The sequence below is a fragment of the Rhipicephalus microplus genome, chromosome X (genome assembly GCF_043290135.1).
Source record: "Rhipicephalus microplus isolate Deutch F79 chromosome X, USDA_Rmic, whole genome shotgun sequence".
In the NCBI taxonomy this organism is placed as follows: Eukaryota; Metazoa; Arthropoda; class Arachnida; order Ixodida; family Ixodidae; genus Rhipicephalus; species Rhipicephalus microplus.
In genome coordinates, this window is record NC_134710.1 from 301,494,330 (window position 1) to 301,510,047 (window position 15,718).

General features: G+C 44.6%; 1 protein-coding gene across 1 annotated transcript; it reads right to left on the bottom strand.

The window, feature by feature from the left end:
- Window positions 1–1,389: 1,389 nt before the first annotated feature.
- On the bottom strand, window positions 1,390–6,489 carry LOC142777197 (uncharacterized). The gene is made up of 2 exons (XM_075881515.1): window positions 6,343–6,489; window positions 1,390–1,943 (listed from the first exon to the last, which is right to left on the bottom strand). Exon 2 carries the CDS (start codon window positions 1,902–1,904, stop codon window positions 1,497–1,499), a length of 408 nt encoding a protein of 135 aa, XP_075737630.1. The 5' UTR covers window positions 1,905–1,943; window positions 6,343–6,489; the 3' UTR covers window positions 1,390–1,496.
- Window positions 6,490–15,718: the final 9,229 nt, after the last annotated feature.

The following is a 15,718-nucleotide window of genomic DNA, read 5'->3' on the forward strand; positions in this document are numbered from 1 at the left end:
ATTGATATGTGGGGTTTAACGTCCCAAAACCACCATATGATTATGAGAGACGCCGTAGTGGAGGGCTCCGGAAATTTCGACCACCTGGGGTTTTTTAACGTGCGCCCGAATCTGAGCACACGGGCCTACAACATTTCCGCCTCCATAGGAAATGCAGCCACCGCAGCCGGAATTCGATCCCGCGACCTGCGGGTCAGCAGGCGAGTACCTTAGCCAGTAGACCACCGCGGCAGGGCAACAAGCCGTAGGTAAATGAACGACAATCTACGCACGTAGCATTGGCTGTTTTAAAGTATTATTGCAAGCACAGTTTGTTAATGCACACTTCGCCATAATTATTTCTCTTTCGAAATTACGAAAATGACGATGGGCCCACTGCGCGTGCGTAGGGCAACACGCGAACGTATACGTACGAATTTGCGTACTTTGTTTTTGCTTCTTCTGCTGCTGATGATTAATTATGTTTGAGCGCTTTGTAATAGCAGGGCCTTAAAATATATATTTTTTTGTGAAAAACTATGATACGGACGGCGCGTGTGTCGGGTTAACTTCAATTGTTTAGATTAGCGCCATATATTGAAGTCGATTTACGTAGCGCTATCCAGGCGTACATTCGCGCAAGCACAACGCTACCTATCACTTTAGCGCTTGTGGCGGTTGTAATACCTATCCTACCCTTTGCCATTATTAGGCAACTTTAAACAGCTGGTTATGTAAAATATACCAGAAAGTTCGACTGGGTGCACGTTAAAGAACCCCAGGTGGTCAAAATTTCCGGAGCCCTCCACTACGGCGTCTCTCATAATCAAATAGTGGTTCTGGGACGTTAAACCCCACAAAATCAATCAGAAATTTTGACGTGCGCACAACGTTTGTACATATCTTTAGTGATTAGGTAACGTTGCGATCAATAAAATTCACACCAGTCACCATCCCTCTACATGCTTCGCATAACATCTATTCCCATAATACACGAGATGTACCAAATTCTTCCAAGTCTAAATGAACATAAATGCACTCCCACGACTCGACAAGTTATCATTTTATTCAATATTTGCTCTATTGACATCATTGCATGCACTTCGCTTCGATATAACTGACGTCAGTGCTTTAACGCGAGTGCTTACATTGCGGCAGGTCATGAGATACCCTGTAAGTGACGGAGCGTCGGTGCGGCTTGTAATGCGTTTTAAAGCGACAAAACGCTGCATCCAAAAGTAGTTGCCGACTTCTTCGCACGAAACTAATCAGTGGAACCTGCCCATTTCTTTTTAGTTTTTCAAATTCTCATCCCGGTTTCAATGCATGAAGCTCTCGGGCACTGTGTTGTGCTTGTGCAGTACGTGTACGCGCCATTGCGTGTCGCGAGTAATCACGAAAGCCGAGACAAAATGTTTGCAGCCAACTTTACTGGCGACGATGGTCACCACCGCAGACGTGGCCCGCACGTGCTCTCCGGAATCTTGACAACGGCTCGGGGCGGCGCAGTGGCCCCTCTACTTCTTGTCATCGGCGGCGGCCAACGGAGCTTCCTGGCCATCAACGATGCGGCGCACGATCTTGTTGTTCTGGTACTCCTCAATGGTCTCCACACCGTTCTCGAGGATGATGCGGCGCTCGAACTTGATCTTCTCGACCGGAGGCTTAGGCACGGCGACGAGAATGTTTCGTGTCTGGCCCTTCTCGTCGGTGATCTCGTAGCTGGCCACCTCGTCCGCGACGGTGGTCTTGACGTGGTACTGACCACCACCGTAGACAGTCAGGCTACCGGTCAGCACATTGTCGCTGCCCAGTGTCACCTCGCCCACTTCTATGCGCGGATCTTCGTCCTTGCCCCCTTGCTGGATGACGCCGACCACGGGCCGGATGTGGGTCTCGTGCACGCAGATGCTCGAGTTGCTCATGGTTGCGGCTCACCGGCGTCTCCTTTCTTTGCGGTCCTCCTGCGAGTGATACATTGACAGAGAACTTCGGAGAGCTCATGTCTTGCAAGAGGAAGCGCTTTTTGGGGCAAGTTGGACGTATTATGATTGGGTATATTCAGTGAAATGGTAGGTGTAACCTTAAGAGACAAGAAGTGAGCAGAGTGAATTAGGGAACAAGCGGGGGCTAAGGATATCATAGTTGAAATGAAGAAGAAGAAATGGACATGGGCCGGGCATGTAGCGCATAGACGGGATAACCGCTGGTCATTAAGGGCAACTAACTGGATTCCCAGAGAAGGCAAGCGAGTTAGGGGAAGACAGAAGGTTAGGTGGGCAGATAAGATTAAGAAGTTTGCGGGTATAAATTGGCAGCAGCAAGCCCAGGGCCGGGTTAACTGGAGGAACATGGGAGAGGCCTTTGTCCTGCAGGAGACGTAGTCAGGCTGCTTATGATGATGATGATATTCAGTGACAAGACAACGATTTCCAACAACGTATACTGGAATATAATAGAACTGTTGAAGGGCAGAATATCAATTCAGATGAATTTTCACTCTTTACATTCTTCAACTGATAAATGCGAACGTACTTTGTGACGTTTTAATACTCTTCTTAAGCCCACAAGAACACGGGGTGGTGGTATATACGGCATAATATTTATTCGCTGTTTGCGGAACGTTACAAGTGTGCACATTTGCTCTGTCCTCTTTTAACCTCTAATATTTCATGAGCAAGCGTTCGTACGCTACTTTCCCATAGCCATCTGTAATCAAAGCAGTGCCTTTCCCACAGCAATACATATAGAGAATACAATGGAAGCAGTGTATTTCGTAAATAACTCACACCCATGACTTACTTCGTGTGTTGGGTATTGATCCTTAGATCTTTTAAGCATATTTAATATTGAGACCTTCGCCCCCAAAGCATCCAGGAACTCTAACCTCCAACTTTCTAAGCACGTATGTCATCAAGTACGAAGCGATCGGCGAGTAACAATGCTAATATAACGATTACAATCCTCGGCCTTCCGGACTTGACCTCCGTCGCTAATAAACTTGAACCCCGGGTTTTCTAAATACATAAATGCTTGAGATCCCTGCAACAGCAAAATGTGACGCGCTTCTTCAGATATATACTTCGCGGGCTTTCTGTATAGACACGGGAAACATTATTGCGTGGTGGCCAACTTGGAACCTTGGAAAGCCCTAATTAAAAATAAGACTTTCATAGATTGTTCTTCAAGTTCCTTATCTGAAGTTTTGTCTTCTCGCTAAGTTTATAATTCATCCTGATATGTTCAATTAAGAAAATATACGTATGCGGCGTTCTTTTGCGGATGTTTCCGGCCATCCGTCTAGTTATCAGCATTGAATGCTCGTACACGCATTAGTAATCCGGCCCCAATTATTTTTTCGTAAGTGAATGTTGCCATATCGCCCGGCTATTATTATTATTATTATTATTATTATTATTATTATTATTATTATTATTAATACCGTAATTCATTTGCCTGCCACGACATTCTTTACTTCCACCGTTCCACCGACGACTTTTCCTAGCGTTGACAAACATATTATTTTAAGTATTATAGTCAATGGGAGGTTTACGAAACTGAGCACTCAACTTACTACATTTAGGGTACGCGTGTATTATAGTGAGTATACAGCAGTGAACAGCCAACTATGGGGGTGTGCCCCACAATTTTTGAGGAAAAGGGCGACATGAACTGCGGAACGTTGACTGCTTCGTTCAAAGGCGAGATGCGCGAGGTGCTCAAGTTTGTTGTTAGTGCGACACGACGGAAATTCGGGAAAGGTTGGAGCCTCGGAGGCCTTGAGAAGTCGTTGAACGGGGAACGTCGCGCAGAAGCCAACGTTTCGGTAAGTGGGCTTGTCTTTGTCAATGCCGCAGTAAATGAGTTGCTGCTTTGACAAAGACAAGTGCACTCGTCCAAACGTTGGCTTCGGCGACGTTGCCTGTTCAAAGATCTTGTTAGCGTGACGACACTTGTGGTTTCAAACGCGGACTGAATGGTGACTGCCCTGAGGTCTTCGAACTCGGCTAGGACGCCCCTCTTAGTATTCGAGGATCCTGTATTCACGCGAAGCTCTCACACCGCAACCGTTCATAAGAGCCAATTCCAGTGAGGTCCTGGTACGCTACACATGTCAGTGACCACAAATCACTTGCGAAGTATAATATTTTCGAATTACACACCACGCGTGTCTCCTGCACTGTAAGTTCAGAAAACCTACGTGATGTAAAATTACAAATATTTACTAATTACTTCTTTCTTTTCCTAATTCTAATTTAAAAATTTAATAATAATCTCAGTAATTAAGCGAATCCTTTACGATGAACTGGTCGATCGAGTTCCGGCTTAATGCGAGCGCCAGTTCAAGCCAACCCGCCACGGTGGTCAAGGGGTTATGGCGCTCGACTACTAAACTAAAGGTCACGAGATCGAATCCCGGGTGGGGTGGCTGCATTTTCAATGGAAGCAAAAATGTTTGAGGCCCGTGTATTAGGATTTAGGTGTACTTGTAAATGAACCCCAGGTGGTTGAAATTTCCGCAGCCCTCCACTACGGCGTCTCTCAATCGTGTCGTAGTTTTGGGACATTAAACCGCAGATATTATTATTATTATTATTAGCAGTTCAAGCCGTTCCGAGAGGTGCGATAGATTCTGTGCGTTAAAGTGACGATAAAAACAGCGCAAACGTAACACCGCGGGGCTGAGAACACACACACGACGACAGCGCGCAGCACTCGTGTAGTGGTCTTCATTTTTCGTCCCGTGCTAGCTGTTACGTTTACGTTCTTCTTACGGCCATGAATCATGAGCTTTCCCAACAACTTCAGCGGCCTAACGCAGCGATAAGCTTGGCCTGAAAATATGCCTCTCACGAACGCGTAACCTTGAAACGTCAAATTTTGATGTTTTTCCATGACATGATTATGTGGCACGCCATTGGGGGTGGACTGTGGATTGGTGTTAAGCATATTTGGTTCCTCAGCGTGCACCAATATGTAAGTAGACTGGTAATCTCGCACTTAGCTCCCCATGAATAATGCGGCCATCGGGGTTGGGAATCGAACATTCGTCCTCGGGCTTATAACTGCCCAGTCATTGGTTCCTTAACGACTGTGGAAGGTGACCTGCGATATGTCGATAACGTAAAGCTCAAGTGACGTTAGCGACGAAGTGCAACAAAAGAAAATAGTGATAGCGTCGTTAGCTATTTTCAGACTTAGATTTTACGTCCATAGGCATAAGCTACAAAAATAAAATTAGTTGACATTGTGTAGGGAACATCTAGGCTCAAAACTTTGCCCCAAGCTACTTTTTTCCAACGTAAGAGCAAGAAAAACTCAACTTCAGGTATTTCTTTTAATAATTACACATCTGGTGAAAAAAGACAGGTGATAATGAAATGACGCAACGCATATCGTTGTAGCGTCAATATTTCCTGCGGCTATATGATGCGATTACGAGGGACGCCGTAGAAGAGGGGATTCAGGAATTTCAACCACCTGGGACTCCTAAGTGCGCCAAAAAGTAAGTATGCACATGCCTGGCATTTTGCCTTTACTGAAAATGCAGCCGCCATGGCCGGTACTTGATCCCGCTATCTTAGGGTCGGGAGTCGAGCACCATAATCATTAGGCCACCGCAACGGGTCAGCGTAACGCAATTAGCGATGAAAATGCTAAACGCTAATACAACGGCGAAATGACCAGTGACAGACATTCAACCCGCGGCAAATTAGGAAAAAGCGAGATATAGCGCAAAGAAAGCATTTTAGCAAAACTGGCCCGAATACACAAAAGCGCTTCCCTACGCTACACGTGCTCTTGAGTATACAGACGTAAACCAAAGGCGATGTCAGTTCTATTATCAAAGGGGCCATCGGCCAATAGTGAACAGCACTCGGCAAGCGAGAGCTAAAAAAAGTATCGATTATACAGGACGTTGCCTGTCCGTACAGCCAATAGCACAACACAAATAAGTTCGTTCTGTAAAATTATAAGCTTTACTTTTACAACAGTAACCCATGCACACCTTGACAGCTTAGAAAATTTGACTGCTTGACGCATAGCCCCCCTCTGCAGAGCTCTACGTAGTAATTCAAATAACAGCGGGTCGGAAAAAATGGTTGGCAGCAGTGCGTAGTAGAAACCTCTTCTTCCTCGCTTTTGCAGCGAGCGGCTACCCCTAACAATTATATCCGCTAGGAGAAACGACGAAAGACGCCCTATCAAAATGTCATTCCACATTACCTACACCTTCGAATATCTCTGAAATTATCGTCGCTATGAAGCTCGTATGAAGCGACCTCGAGAGAATACGGCCGCTCTCGAAGCGTCCGAGGCTTATGGCGGCCCGGCCCTCCCTCGCCGTGCGTGCTCGCTTACCGTATGCCAGTGGACGAGTGAAGCCCGCTGGCGTAGTCGCTGGTCGCGCCGCGGTGTCCCTGCGAACCTCCAGCGGACGCGGGCCGAGCTGACACCTGGGACGGGACCGGAACGCGGCTCGAACCGTGACGTCTGACCAGCGCCGCCCCGAAATTTCGAGTGACCACGAGCGCGATCACGAGGCGTCTCGCTCAGAACGTGCGGTCACCCCGCGCGACACGCACCTTTTTTCTTCTTTCCCGCAAAACATACGTGCCTTGCAGCGGGAAATTGACAATCACGTCGAGATCGTGCACTCATTGTGGATATATGTCGCAGTGTTTCAATGGTCATGAAGCGTTTCAATGGCCATGAAGTGGGCTGTAGGATAAAACGACGGAGTAACCGCACTTCATGTCACCGATGCAGTTTACTAAGAAAAAAACACTCCTTCTTATCCCAGTCACTAACCTGCCATAGGGCTGAACTTCGCAGGTGAGAAGATACTTTTCCTTGGTGCTCTTCGTATCTGGGCTTTAGCCACAAGAACGCTTTTGATGTCATTGATTGATTGATTGATTTGTGGGGTTTAATGTCCCAAAACCACCATATGATTATGAGAGACGCCGTAGTGGAGGGCTCCGGAAATTTTGACCACCTGGGGTTCTTTAACGTGCACCCAAATCTGAGCACACGGGCCTACAACATTTCCGCCTCCATCGTAAATGCAGCCGCCGCAGCCGGGATTTGAACCCGCGACCTGCGGGTCAGCAGCCGAGTACCTTAGCCTCTAGACTACCGCGGCGGGGCTTTTGATGTCATTTGTAGTTTCCTTCAGCAAACGAAACAAATGTGACATTAAAATCCTACTTGTGTATTTATTATTTTTATTGTAGATATGAACTAATTGCAAGAACTTTACTTTATATCTTTTTATTTCCCTTTCAATATATTCAAAATAAATTTTATAACGTCTGATCTGAGTGGGTGAAAAACAATTATTGCACTTTTTTGATTCACATACGTTGTTTTGTTGGTTATCAAAATTCAGTCATCGTAAAGTCTAACAAATGAATTATAGACAACTCTTAGCCAGCCCCTCTGAGTGGGTATGAGCTATGTTACAGCCAACAACAATAACATTGAACAACTGGAAGCTGCTATTCTTGTAGCAACAGCAGTGGCGCTTGCAGCATTATCAAATCCAAGTTTGTTTTCATTGACATGAATTACTCGAAGGACGCTAACTTAACTAGGCGACGTCCCTCAGTAGTCGATATTTTTTACGCATAAATCTGTCTTACGAAAAAAAAATTCAACTTTTACGACGATTGAGGCGCGCTATATAGTTCTCCGGATTAATTTGGTGAACTTGGGGCTTCTAAGCGTGCCTCGGTGCCTTATTGGCCAAGGTACTCGGTTGCTAACCCACGGGTACTAGAGGGAAGCGCCGGAGGATTTCGTCAAACCGTGAGCCATCCACGAATATCACCCACTAAACCATCAAAGGCGTGACAAACACTATATACATTTATACAAGAAATCTATTATTTGTAAGTCGTAGCTACACGTTGCTTCCGTTCCCCCTTCATTATAAGGGTTTGATGGTCGGTGAAGTGGTGAATTGATGATGGGGCGTAGTGGGATGTTTGCAAGGATGAAGTAGTCGGCAGTTTGCAAAGGTGGAACTACAGGCGGTCACGTACAAACAAGGAATGGACACAGTGAGACAATCTATGGTTCTTTAACGCGCACCCGAATGCAAGTACCCGACCATCTTGCATCTCATATCGACTACTTCTCAAAAGTATTTGCTTTATTATCGGTGAAGTGGTGGTTGGAAGGACGAAGCAGTGGGCAGTTGGCAAAGGTGGATACATACATACATACATACATACATACCTACATACATACATACATACATACATACATACATACATACATACATACATACATACATACATACATACATACATACATACATACATACATACATACATACATACATACATACATACATACATACATACATACAAGGGATGGACAGACCCATGCCTTTAGGAGCTTCGCCCCTAAAATATCCCGCAATGAGCTCTCGGCTTCTCAGTACAGAGCAGATGCGTTTCACTTCGCTCATTCAGGCTGATGATGCATGACCATTCAAGGCGAGCTTGGCCTTCATACGAATAAATTGCCTCTTTCTTTTAGTCATAACGCCGAGTTACTCCACAATTCAGCAGTTTAGCAACCCTGGTTGGTGTGTAGGCTCGCTATCACGTATCACTTTGAAACCTGAAAGTAGTTCCCCTGCTTATAAAAGCAAAAAAGAAAGAAAAATACTGCGGGAGGCAAAGCATAGAATAGGAAAGAACGAAAATATAAATGAAAATCCGAGAAAACCCATTTGTGAACCACATAAAAAATCCATATTATTTTTATGATATGCCAAGTCCTCTTCAATAAAAGAAGCAGGGAAAAAAACAAACAAGGGATATAAGTTAAATAGGACAAGAAGTCTGATAACAGAGGTATTTCGAAATGAAGTGTTGTCTTTGTTGAATTTTGTAAAACAGTTCTTAAAATAAGTCCTCGATGAGGTATGATTGAGTATAGAAAACAATGGCATAGTAACATCTTTTCTGCAAAGTTAAAAATTTTATAATTTCGTAAAAGCTCCTAAGAGCCGTAAGCTAATACCGCTGATCGATTTTTTTGGCAGTGTTATTGAAAGTTACCGTCAATTTACATTTTAAAAGGCCCCTAATTGCCTCTGTGAAAACGAGTGAACCGTAAGTAGACATGCAGGAGCCCTAATGGCGAAAGTAAGATCGAAGTAGACTTTATACTGAGGGCACACCCAGGCATCGTGCAGGATGTAGAACTGCTTGGCAATGTACGATGCAGTGACCATATAATGGTTCGGTCTCAAATTCACCTGGACTTCAAGAAGGAACGACAAAATCTGATACGCAAGAAGCCATCAATGAGCTAGGACTGAGAGGGAAAGTACAGGAATTCAGAGCCTCGCTTCAGAACAGATACTCGGCTCTTATCGAGGAAACCAGCCTTAGCATTGATGCAATGAATGATAATCTGACGAGTATCATTAAGGAGTGTGTGGTAGAAGTTCATTCATATTCGTTATGAGCCACGTGTATAATATGGAAAGGCAACGTGAAATTAAGCAGTATATGCTATTTTGTGAATGATTACGACCTCTTGCATGTTGCAAAATATAACGACCGTCGTTGGGCTTACTACGCGCAGGATGTTATAGCATTGGCAGATCGGAAATATACGGCTGCTGAAAGCAAGGCTGTTAATAATCGTAACAGCCTGTCGACACTATACTATGCTGTCATTATTGAGTGAAAACTTATCACAACCCCCACAGACGTTCGGCCTTAAGCCGAGTGAGTCATTGGTGCATCGCAATGAATGTTTTGTTTGCTGATGGCACTGCTCACTTCGCAAATAGGCAACTACAAACGTGCGTAAATTTTCGTCGCGCATGCTATGCAAAATGAGAGTGTGCCTTATTGGGTGATAAAGATGAGCTCAACTGCACTGTGAAGGAATCGGTTTGTTCAGTGCACCGCGATAATGCAAAGGTTGTATCGATGATTTGCCTAATACAATTGTTCTGAATCACCCCATGAGCTTACTTTTCCGGAGTCCCTATACGAATACGTATACAGTATAGGAGCGCAAAGGGAGTGAATATGGCGGCAGTTAGTTTTTAAAAGTATTGTGGGGCACGGCATATTGAAGCGGTGATCAGATTATCTTGTCTGTCTCGCCGCATAAAAATTTAATAATTTGACATAACTGCACTATGAGAGGACTCGGGCGGCATTCGCTCTAGAATCTGCGGTGACCTGGTAGTGCTGGCCTCTGTACTTTTTATTTTAACAATTTAATCCGGAATTGCATGAGCGTGGCGCTTGATTGCTTTTAGCTAGACCCGTACCTCTTTCAGGGCGCATGCGCTTTCATGCGGGTTTACTTCCGTGCCTATCTCGCACGTTATATTTAAGGGAAACGCTTTAGATAGCTCATCAATGGTGAGTATGAACACTTGGTCTCGGCGTCTATCAGCACAAATGACGAAGAAAAAAAAAAACCATCATCACATGGCGACATCGCCACTTGACGTAGTAGCCACGTCATACCACATGGCGTCATCATTACTCCACAACTAGCCAAACTCTGTGACGGTATCATGGCATCACCTTGTTGTCTCACAGCAGGACGCCACGCGAATACGCCACCATGTGACACAGCCGCTTAAGTTTGGGTTAATGGTGGCCGGATCTCGGAGGCAGTGGAAAACGACGCTAGGCGCAGAAAACTTCTGGAGGACGACTGGGTGCATCATTACAATTACAGAGAGGAAAAGTAACGTGGCTTTCGCCTTCGAGTTATTTTGGGCAAACGCATAAAAGACAACGGGAGTTTTTTTGCACGCACCTGTTGTGGTCACCTGCTTGATTGATTTGTAGGGTTTAACGTCCCAAAACCACCATATGATTATGAGAGACGCTGTAGTGGAGGGCTCCAGAAATTTAGACCACCTGGGGTTTTTTAACGTGCACCCAAATCTGAGCACACGGGCCTACAACATTTCCGCCTCCGTCGGAAATACAGCCGCCGCAGCCGGGATTCGAACCCGCGCCCTGCGGGTCAGCAGCCGAGTACCTTAGCCACTAGACCACCGCGGCGGGGCGTGGTCACCTGCTTGGTACGACAGAAATGTCGTTCCCGCCTTGACGGGGAGCGTGTTGACCTGGTGATGTATTGAGGCTTGTTACATGTGAATTGGCAGGCCCGAGATCCACTATAGTGGTCTACATATTGAGAACGCCCAAGATGCAACTGAAAAACACCCACAAACATAAAATACATGCACTAACAGTTCTGCCTAAACCGGGTCAACGAGTAATTTAACGTAAAGGCAGAACCCCTGCAACCCATTCTCCCTCTCCAGCTTTTTCCCACTCACATGTGCGGTGCACCACCCTGCGTTATCGCTGTAACTGGCCAACTTTCATAACCCTGACAGGTTATGAAACTTGTCATAAACTTGGTACAGATTAAATCATTCTGAGTGCAATCTTGGACTTAAACATTGTGCAAGAGGGGGGAGATCTTGGGCTAATGATACTGAATCCCACTAAATGCACACTCGTTTCATTTCATCCCCAGCGTCATCCCCTTTGTCATCCTCATAATTAATCTCGAATGCCACTGTCAAACAAGTTCAGTCATATAAATACATGGGCGTTATTATCATCTCACCTTTCCTGGCATACACACTTTTAAAACATCATATCATCCACGAACAGATTCCTCGATTATCTAAAACGTCATTTGTGTCACTAACCACTAGACATGAATCTTCTCGCGTACAAACACCTCATCAGTTCTAAACTTGAATATGCAGCGCCTATCTGGAGCCCGCACCAGGTATACATAACAAACAAGCTATAGAATTTGTACAAAACCGTGTCAATAAGTTCATTCATTCTTCATATTCATACGACGTCAGTATGCCTTTCCTAAAACGTGATATTGGCCTGATGTTTGTGTTTGTCACCATATCGCGAGTCTCTGTTTGCTTTCCATTTTTTTTGCAGTTCCTTCAATCAAGCATCTCGCATCATCCCATCGACGCGCGTGTCTTTTCACCCATCATATCCTTATTCAATTGCAGCCACATGTAGTGGCACTACAGCTTTTTATTCTTTAATCTTTATTCAGTGATTATCCCGCTTAGCCCGAAGGCGCTGCAGCAGGGGATTACAATGTTGCAAAAAACACTTCATTTATACAGCACACTTGTTCATCAGAAAAGTGATTCCATTCTCTAATGGAAAAACCAAACACGAATTAGCATACAAATTAGATCTGGTAAAGTACTCTAAAACTTTGCAGCAATGATCCTTTCGCGAAGAAATATTATAAGGACTGTGAAAGTCATTTTCTTGTCGAATGCTAGTTTTACCAGGGCATATTAGGTACAAGAGCTTTAGCCGTAGTTTCTTTCGACGCGACGAGAGTAATTCCTATCCTAACTCATTTTTTATATTGGTGCAACTGTCATTTCTTGAGTACCGAGTGAGGACAAACCTTGCAGCTATATTTTGTATTGTTTCAAGCATTTTATATTGCTGCCTCATTTTTTTCTTGGTGCAGCAGTGCACTGGAGTGACTTTCCCTATAGCATTGCAGCCATCACGACTTCACCAACATTTCTGGACAAGAGAGCTGCGTATTGGCCGTCATAAAGATCTCCCTGCAAATATAAGTTTTTAAGCCACCCATTATGTAACAGCCCCTAACCAGGGTCTTTAAGAGTGAAATTAAAAAGTGAAGATTAAAACTTCTTGGCGCATATTATAAGATTTATGATTTTTCCCTGAAAACTTCATCGCATGCAAACAAAACTGTATTTTACTTCACTGTATCAGAGCATGCACGAAACCTTGAACCCGCGCCCCCTCCTCTGTATGAAATGAATGCATCCCCTCTGTATGAAAACGTCATGTAAGGAGTGGCTTATTAGAAAAGAAAATCAACTGCAAGTGCTCTAGAAGACTCAAAAGTTTGAAAGTTGTCAGCGAAACATTTTTGTACATATAAGAATTCAAACAAGTGTACACACTGTCAAACAGGTGAGCAGAAAAAAAAACGCCTGGCCTGCGCGGAAGGCGCAACACATTCACAGCCAAAGCTAGAAGAGCGGCCTTTTAGAGCTTTTTCTAAACACTCATTGGGTATATTCTGCAAGCACACTTGCTAGGCAACCACTACGGCATTAATAATAATAATTCCCGGCTAGTAGACCAGCATTCGCTATGCTATCTTTTGTCATTCTTCTGAGAAGCGTTGTATCCGCTAAACACTAGCAAGGAATTTTGTGGCAATTGTCCATGCAGTGGCTGACGACGATGAGGAATTACTCTTGAAGTTGGTATGCGTCACAGTTAATAGGCGATCAAAAACAAGCTTTTGTAATGGATAGGCGCATAGGACGACCCACTCGTTACGCTATTCGCATTGTGCGACGACTGGTTGTTCTTTCGCTGTTTTACAACGCTTTATTAATCATATTAGCGCGATTTGTTTCCCGACATCAAGCCTGCCTAAGGCAAGTTTGGGAACCAGTCACCGGCTTGGCTTATAGTGGTGGGCTGGCACGCAGTGGATACGGGCTCGAGCCCCACTGTGTCGTTGGTACGACGTTTTTCTTAATTCGCGATAGTGTGACGATAGTTATAGCGCGAGAACAAAACGACGACACAGAGACAAGAAGGACACGAAAGACACGAGCGCTCGTGTCTTTCGTGTCCTTCTTGTCTCTGTGTCGTCGTTTTGTTCTCGCGCTATAACTATCGTCATGCCATACCAACTAGCCCAAGCTGCCACACTTCGCGATAGTGGTTACGGACACCGACGGCGGTGGCGGACAACTATATACGGTACCGCGCGTAACCCGAGTGTTGATCTTTTAACAGCTTTCGCTGTAAAAAAAGTTTAATAATAAGGCTGTCCTAACTTGCTCGGTGGATCCATGGCAAGGGTGCTCGTCTGCTAACCTGAATGAAGCGGGCTGAGTTCCGCCGGTCGCGTTTCGATGGAGGCGAAATGGTTGAGGCGCACGTACTGTGCAATGTCAGTACACGTCCAAGAAACACCAGATGGTCGAAATTTCCGGAGCCCTCCACTACGGCGTCCCTCATAATGATATCGTGGTTTGGCGACTTAAGAGCCCTCATAATATTTTGAACTATGTACCTGCTGACGCCAACCTTTTGAGAAAGCTATGTTTTTATAGTACATTTGTATACACGAACCCCATTTGGAAGATGAATTTGCGTATTGTAACATACCCATTTAATTATTTAGCTTTGAAGGCAGTGTACGTATCGCCCGAATCGCCCGCGCAAGATACAGTTGAATATGAAAAAAGTCCAGCGACACGGCAGTAAGCAGTTGCCCCGCTCTAATCATTAATTTCCATTGACTTCGGACATTTCAAATTCAGAAACAAGATTAATAAAGGAAGAAAGAAGAAAAGAAAGAAAGAAAGAAGAAAAGAAAGAAAGAAAGAAAGAAAGACAGAAAGAAAGAAAGAAAGAAAGAAAGAAAGAAAGAAAGAAAGAAAGAAAGAAAGAAAGAAAGAAAAAAAAAAAACATCGTCCCTCGTTTCGGGGTTTAGAATGCGGATGACTGTCTAACGAGCTCTTTTCCTCTCCCTGTGCGGAAGTAATAAGTAAATCAAATACAAGCGGCATTGGCATGTTGCCGTGACTTAATACGGTCATCAGGCATAGCTACTGTTTTAATGACGGCACAAGTAAGATAAATTATTCTGTGTCTCGATTGACTCAGTGGTGAAATAAATACGAAAATACTATACGGCAGTTCACTGGATGCGTATGACTGCCTCCATTAACAAACAATCGATGCAATGCGGCGAGCGATATTCTTCGATTTTGTCTTGTTTGCACTGTATTCTCTTTCTCGTCTAGTTTTCAGACGTCTTAGCGTCACAGTGGCGTCCTATTTGCAGTGGTCAGTTTTACGACCCAAATATGGATGTCGAAAATGTGTATCCACGAACATAAGAGAGATAAGTGACTGCCTCAGAATACGGGTTAATGCTGCCGCTGTGCTCGCCTAAATAGCGACAATGTGTGCTTGTGACTTGTGCTTGTTAGTAGAGTCAGCGTTGACACCACATCAATAGTCTTCTGACGCGATAGCGTCAAAGAGCTCCTTTCACCGAAATTCCGCCGTCGCTGTCCGCGTCGTTGGTTGTGAGCGAAAAATCATTTACTTATGTGTAACCGAAAAATCTATAACAATACAATGATAAATGATGAAATGATAAAAAGTGTGGGCCAGAGTGGGGTCAAATTTGAGTCCTTTGCGTGGCAAGCGAATGTTCCACCACATCGCCTGCTTGTGAGTATAGTGAAAATAACTTCCTGTGCTTGGAAATGGAGTGAAAGTAATTTTCGTGCTTTACAAACACACGCGCCCTGTATGCATGCTTCACGGTGCAACATGAAATATTGCAGTTAATAATGCGTGGTACAAGCGCCCATGGCCATCGAGTGTCAGAATATGTGAATATCATAACGACTTTGTAGTTTAAAGCCGGCCACCCGCTACAAAGGGCGCACACTCTACTGCACCAATTTCCTTATGGCCACGTGATGGCTGCATAGCAAGTTCGACAAGGTTTCGTGCATTAATTGATTAAAGTACCCACTAGAAAGAGGATGTCGCTTTCGCGTTCAACTTTCAAAGGCGAAGCTTTAGTGTATGCCCCAACTTTTTTTTTCATTCTGCATTCTTCTCTGAATAGTGTACTACAGGTTGGCGTGGC

What these genes read in the sequence shown, in the direction of transcription:
- LOC142777197 (XM_075881515.1), bottom strand. Translation starts at nt 1,904, where the DNA reads ATGAGCAACTCGAGCATCTGCGTGCACGAGACCCACATCCGGCCCGTG.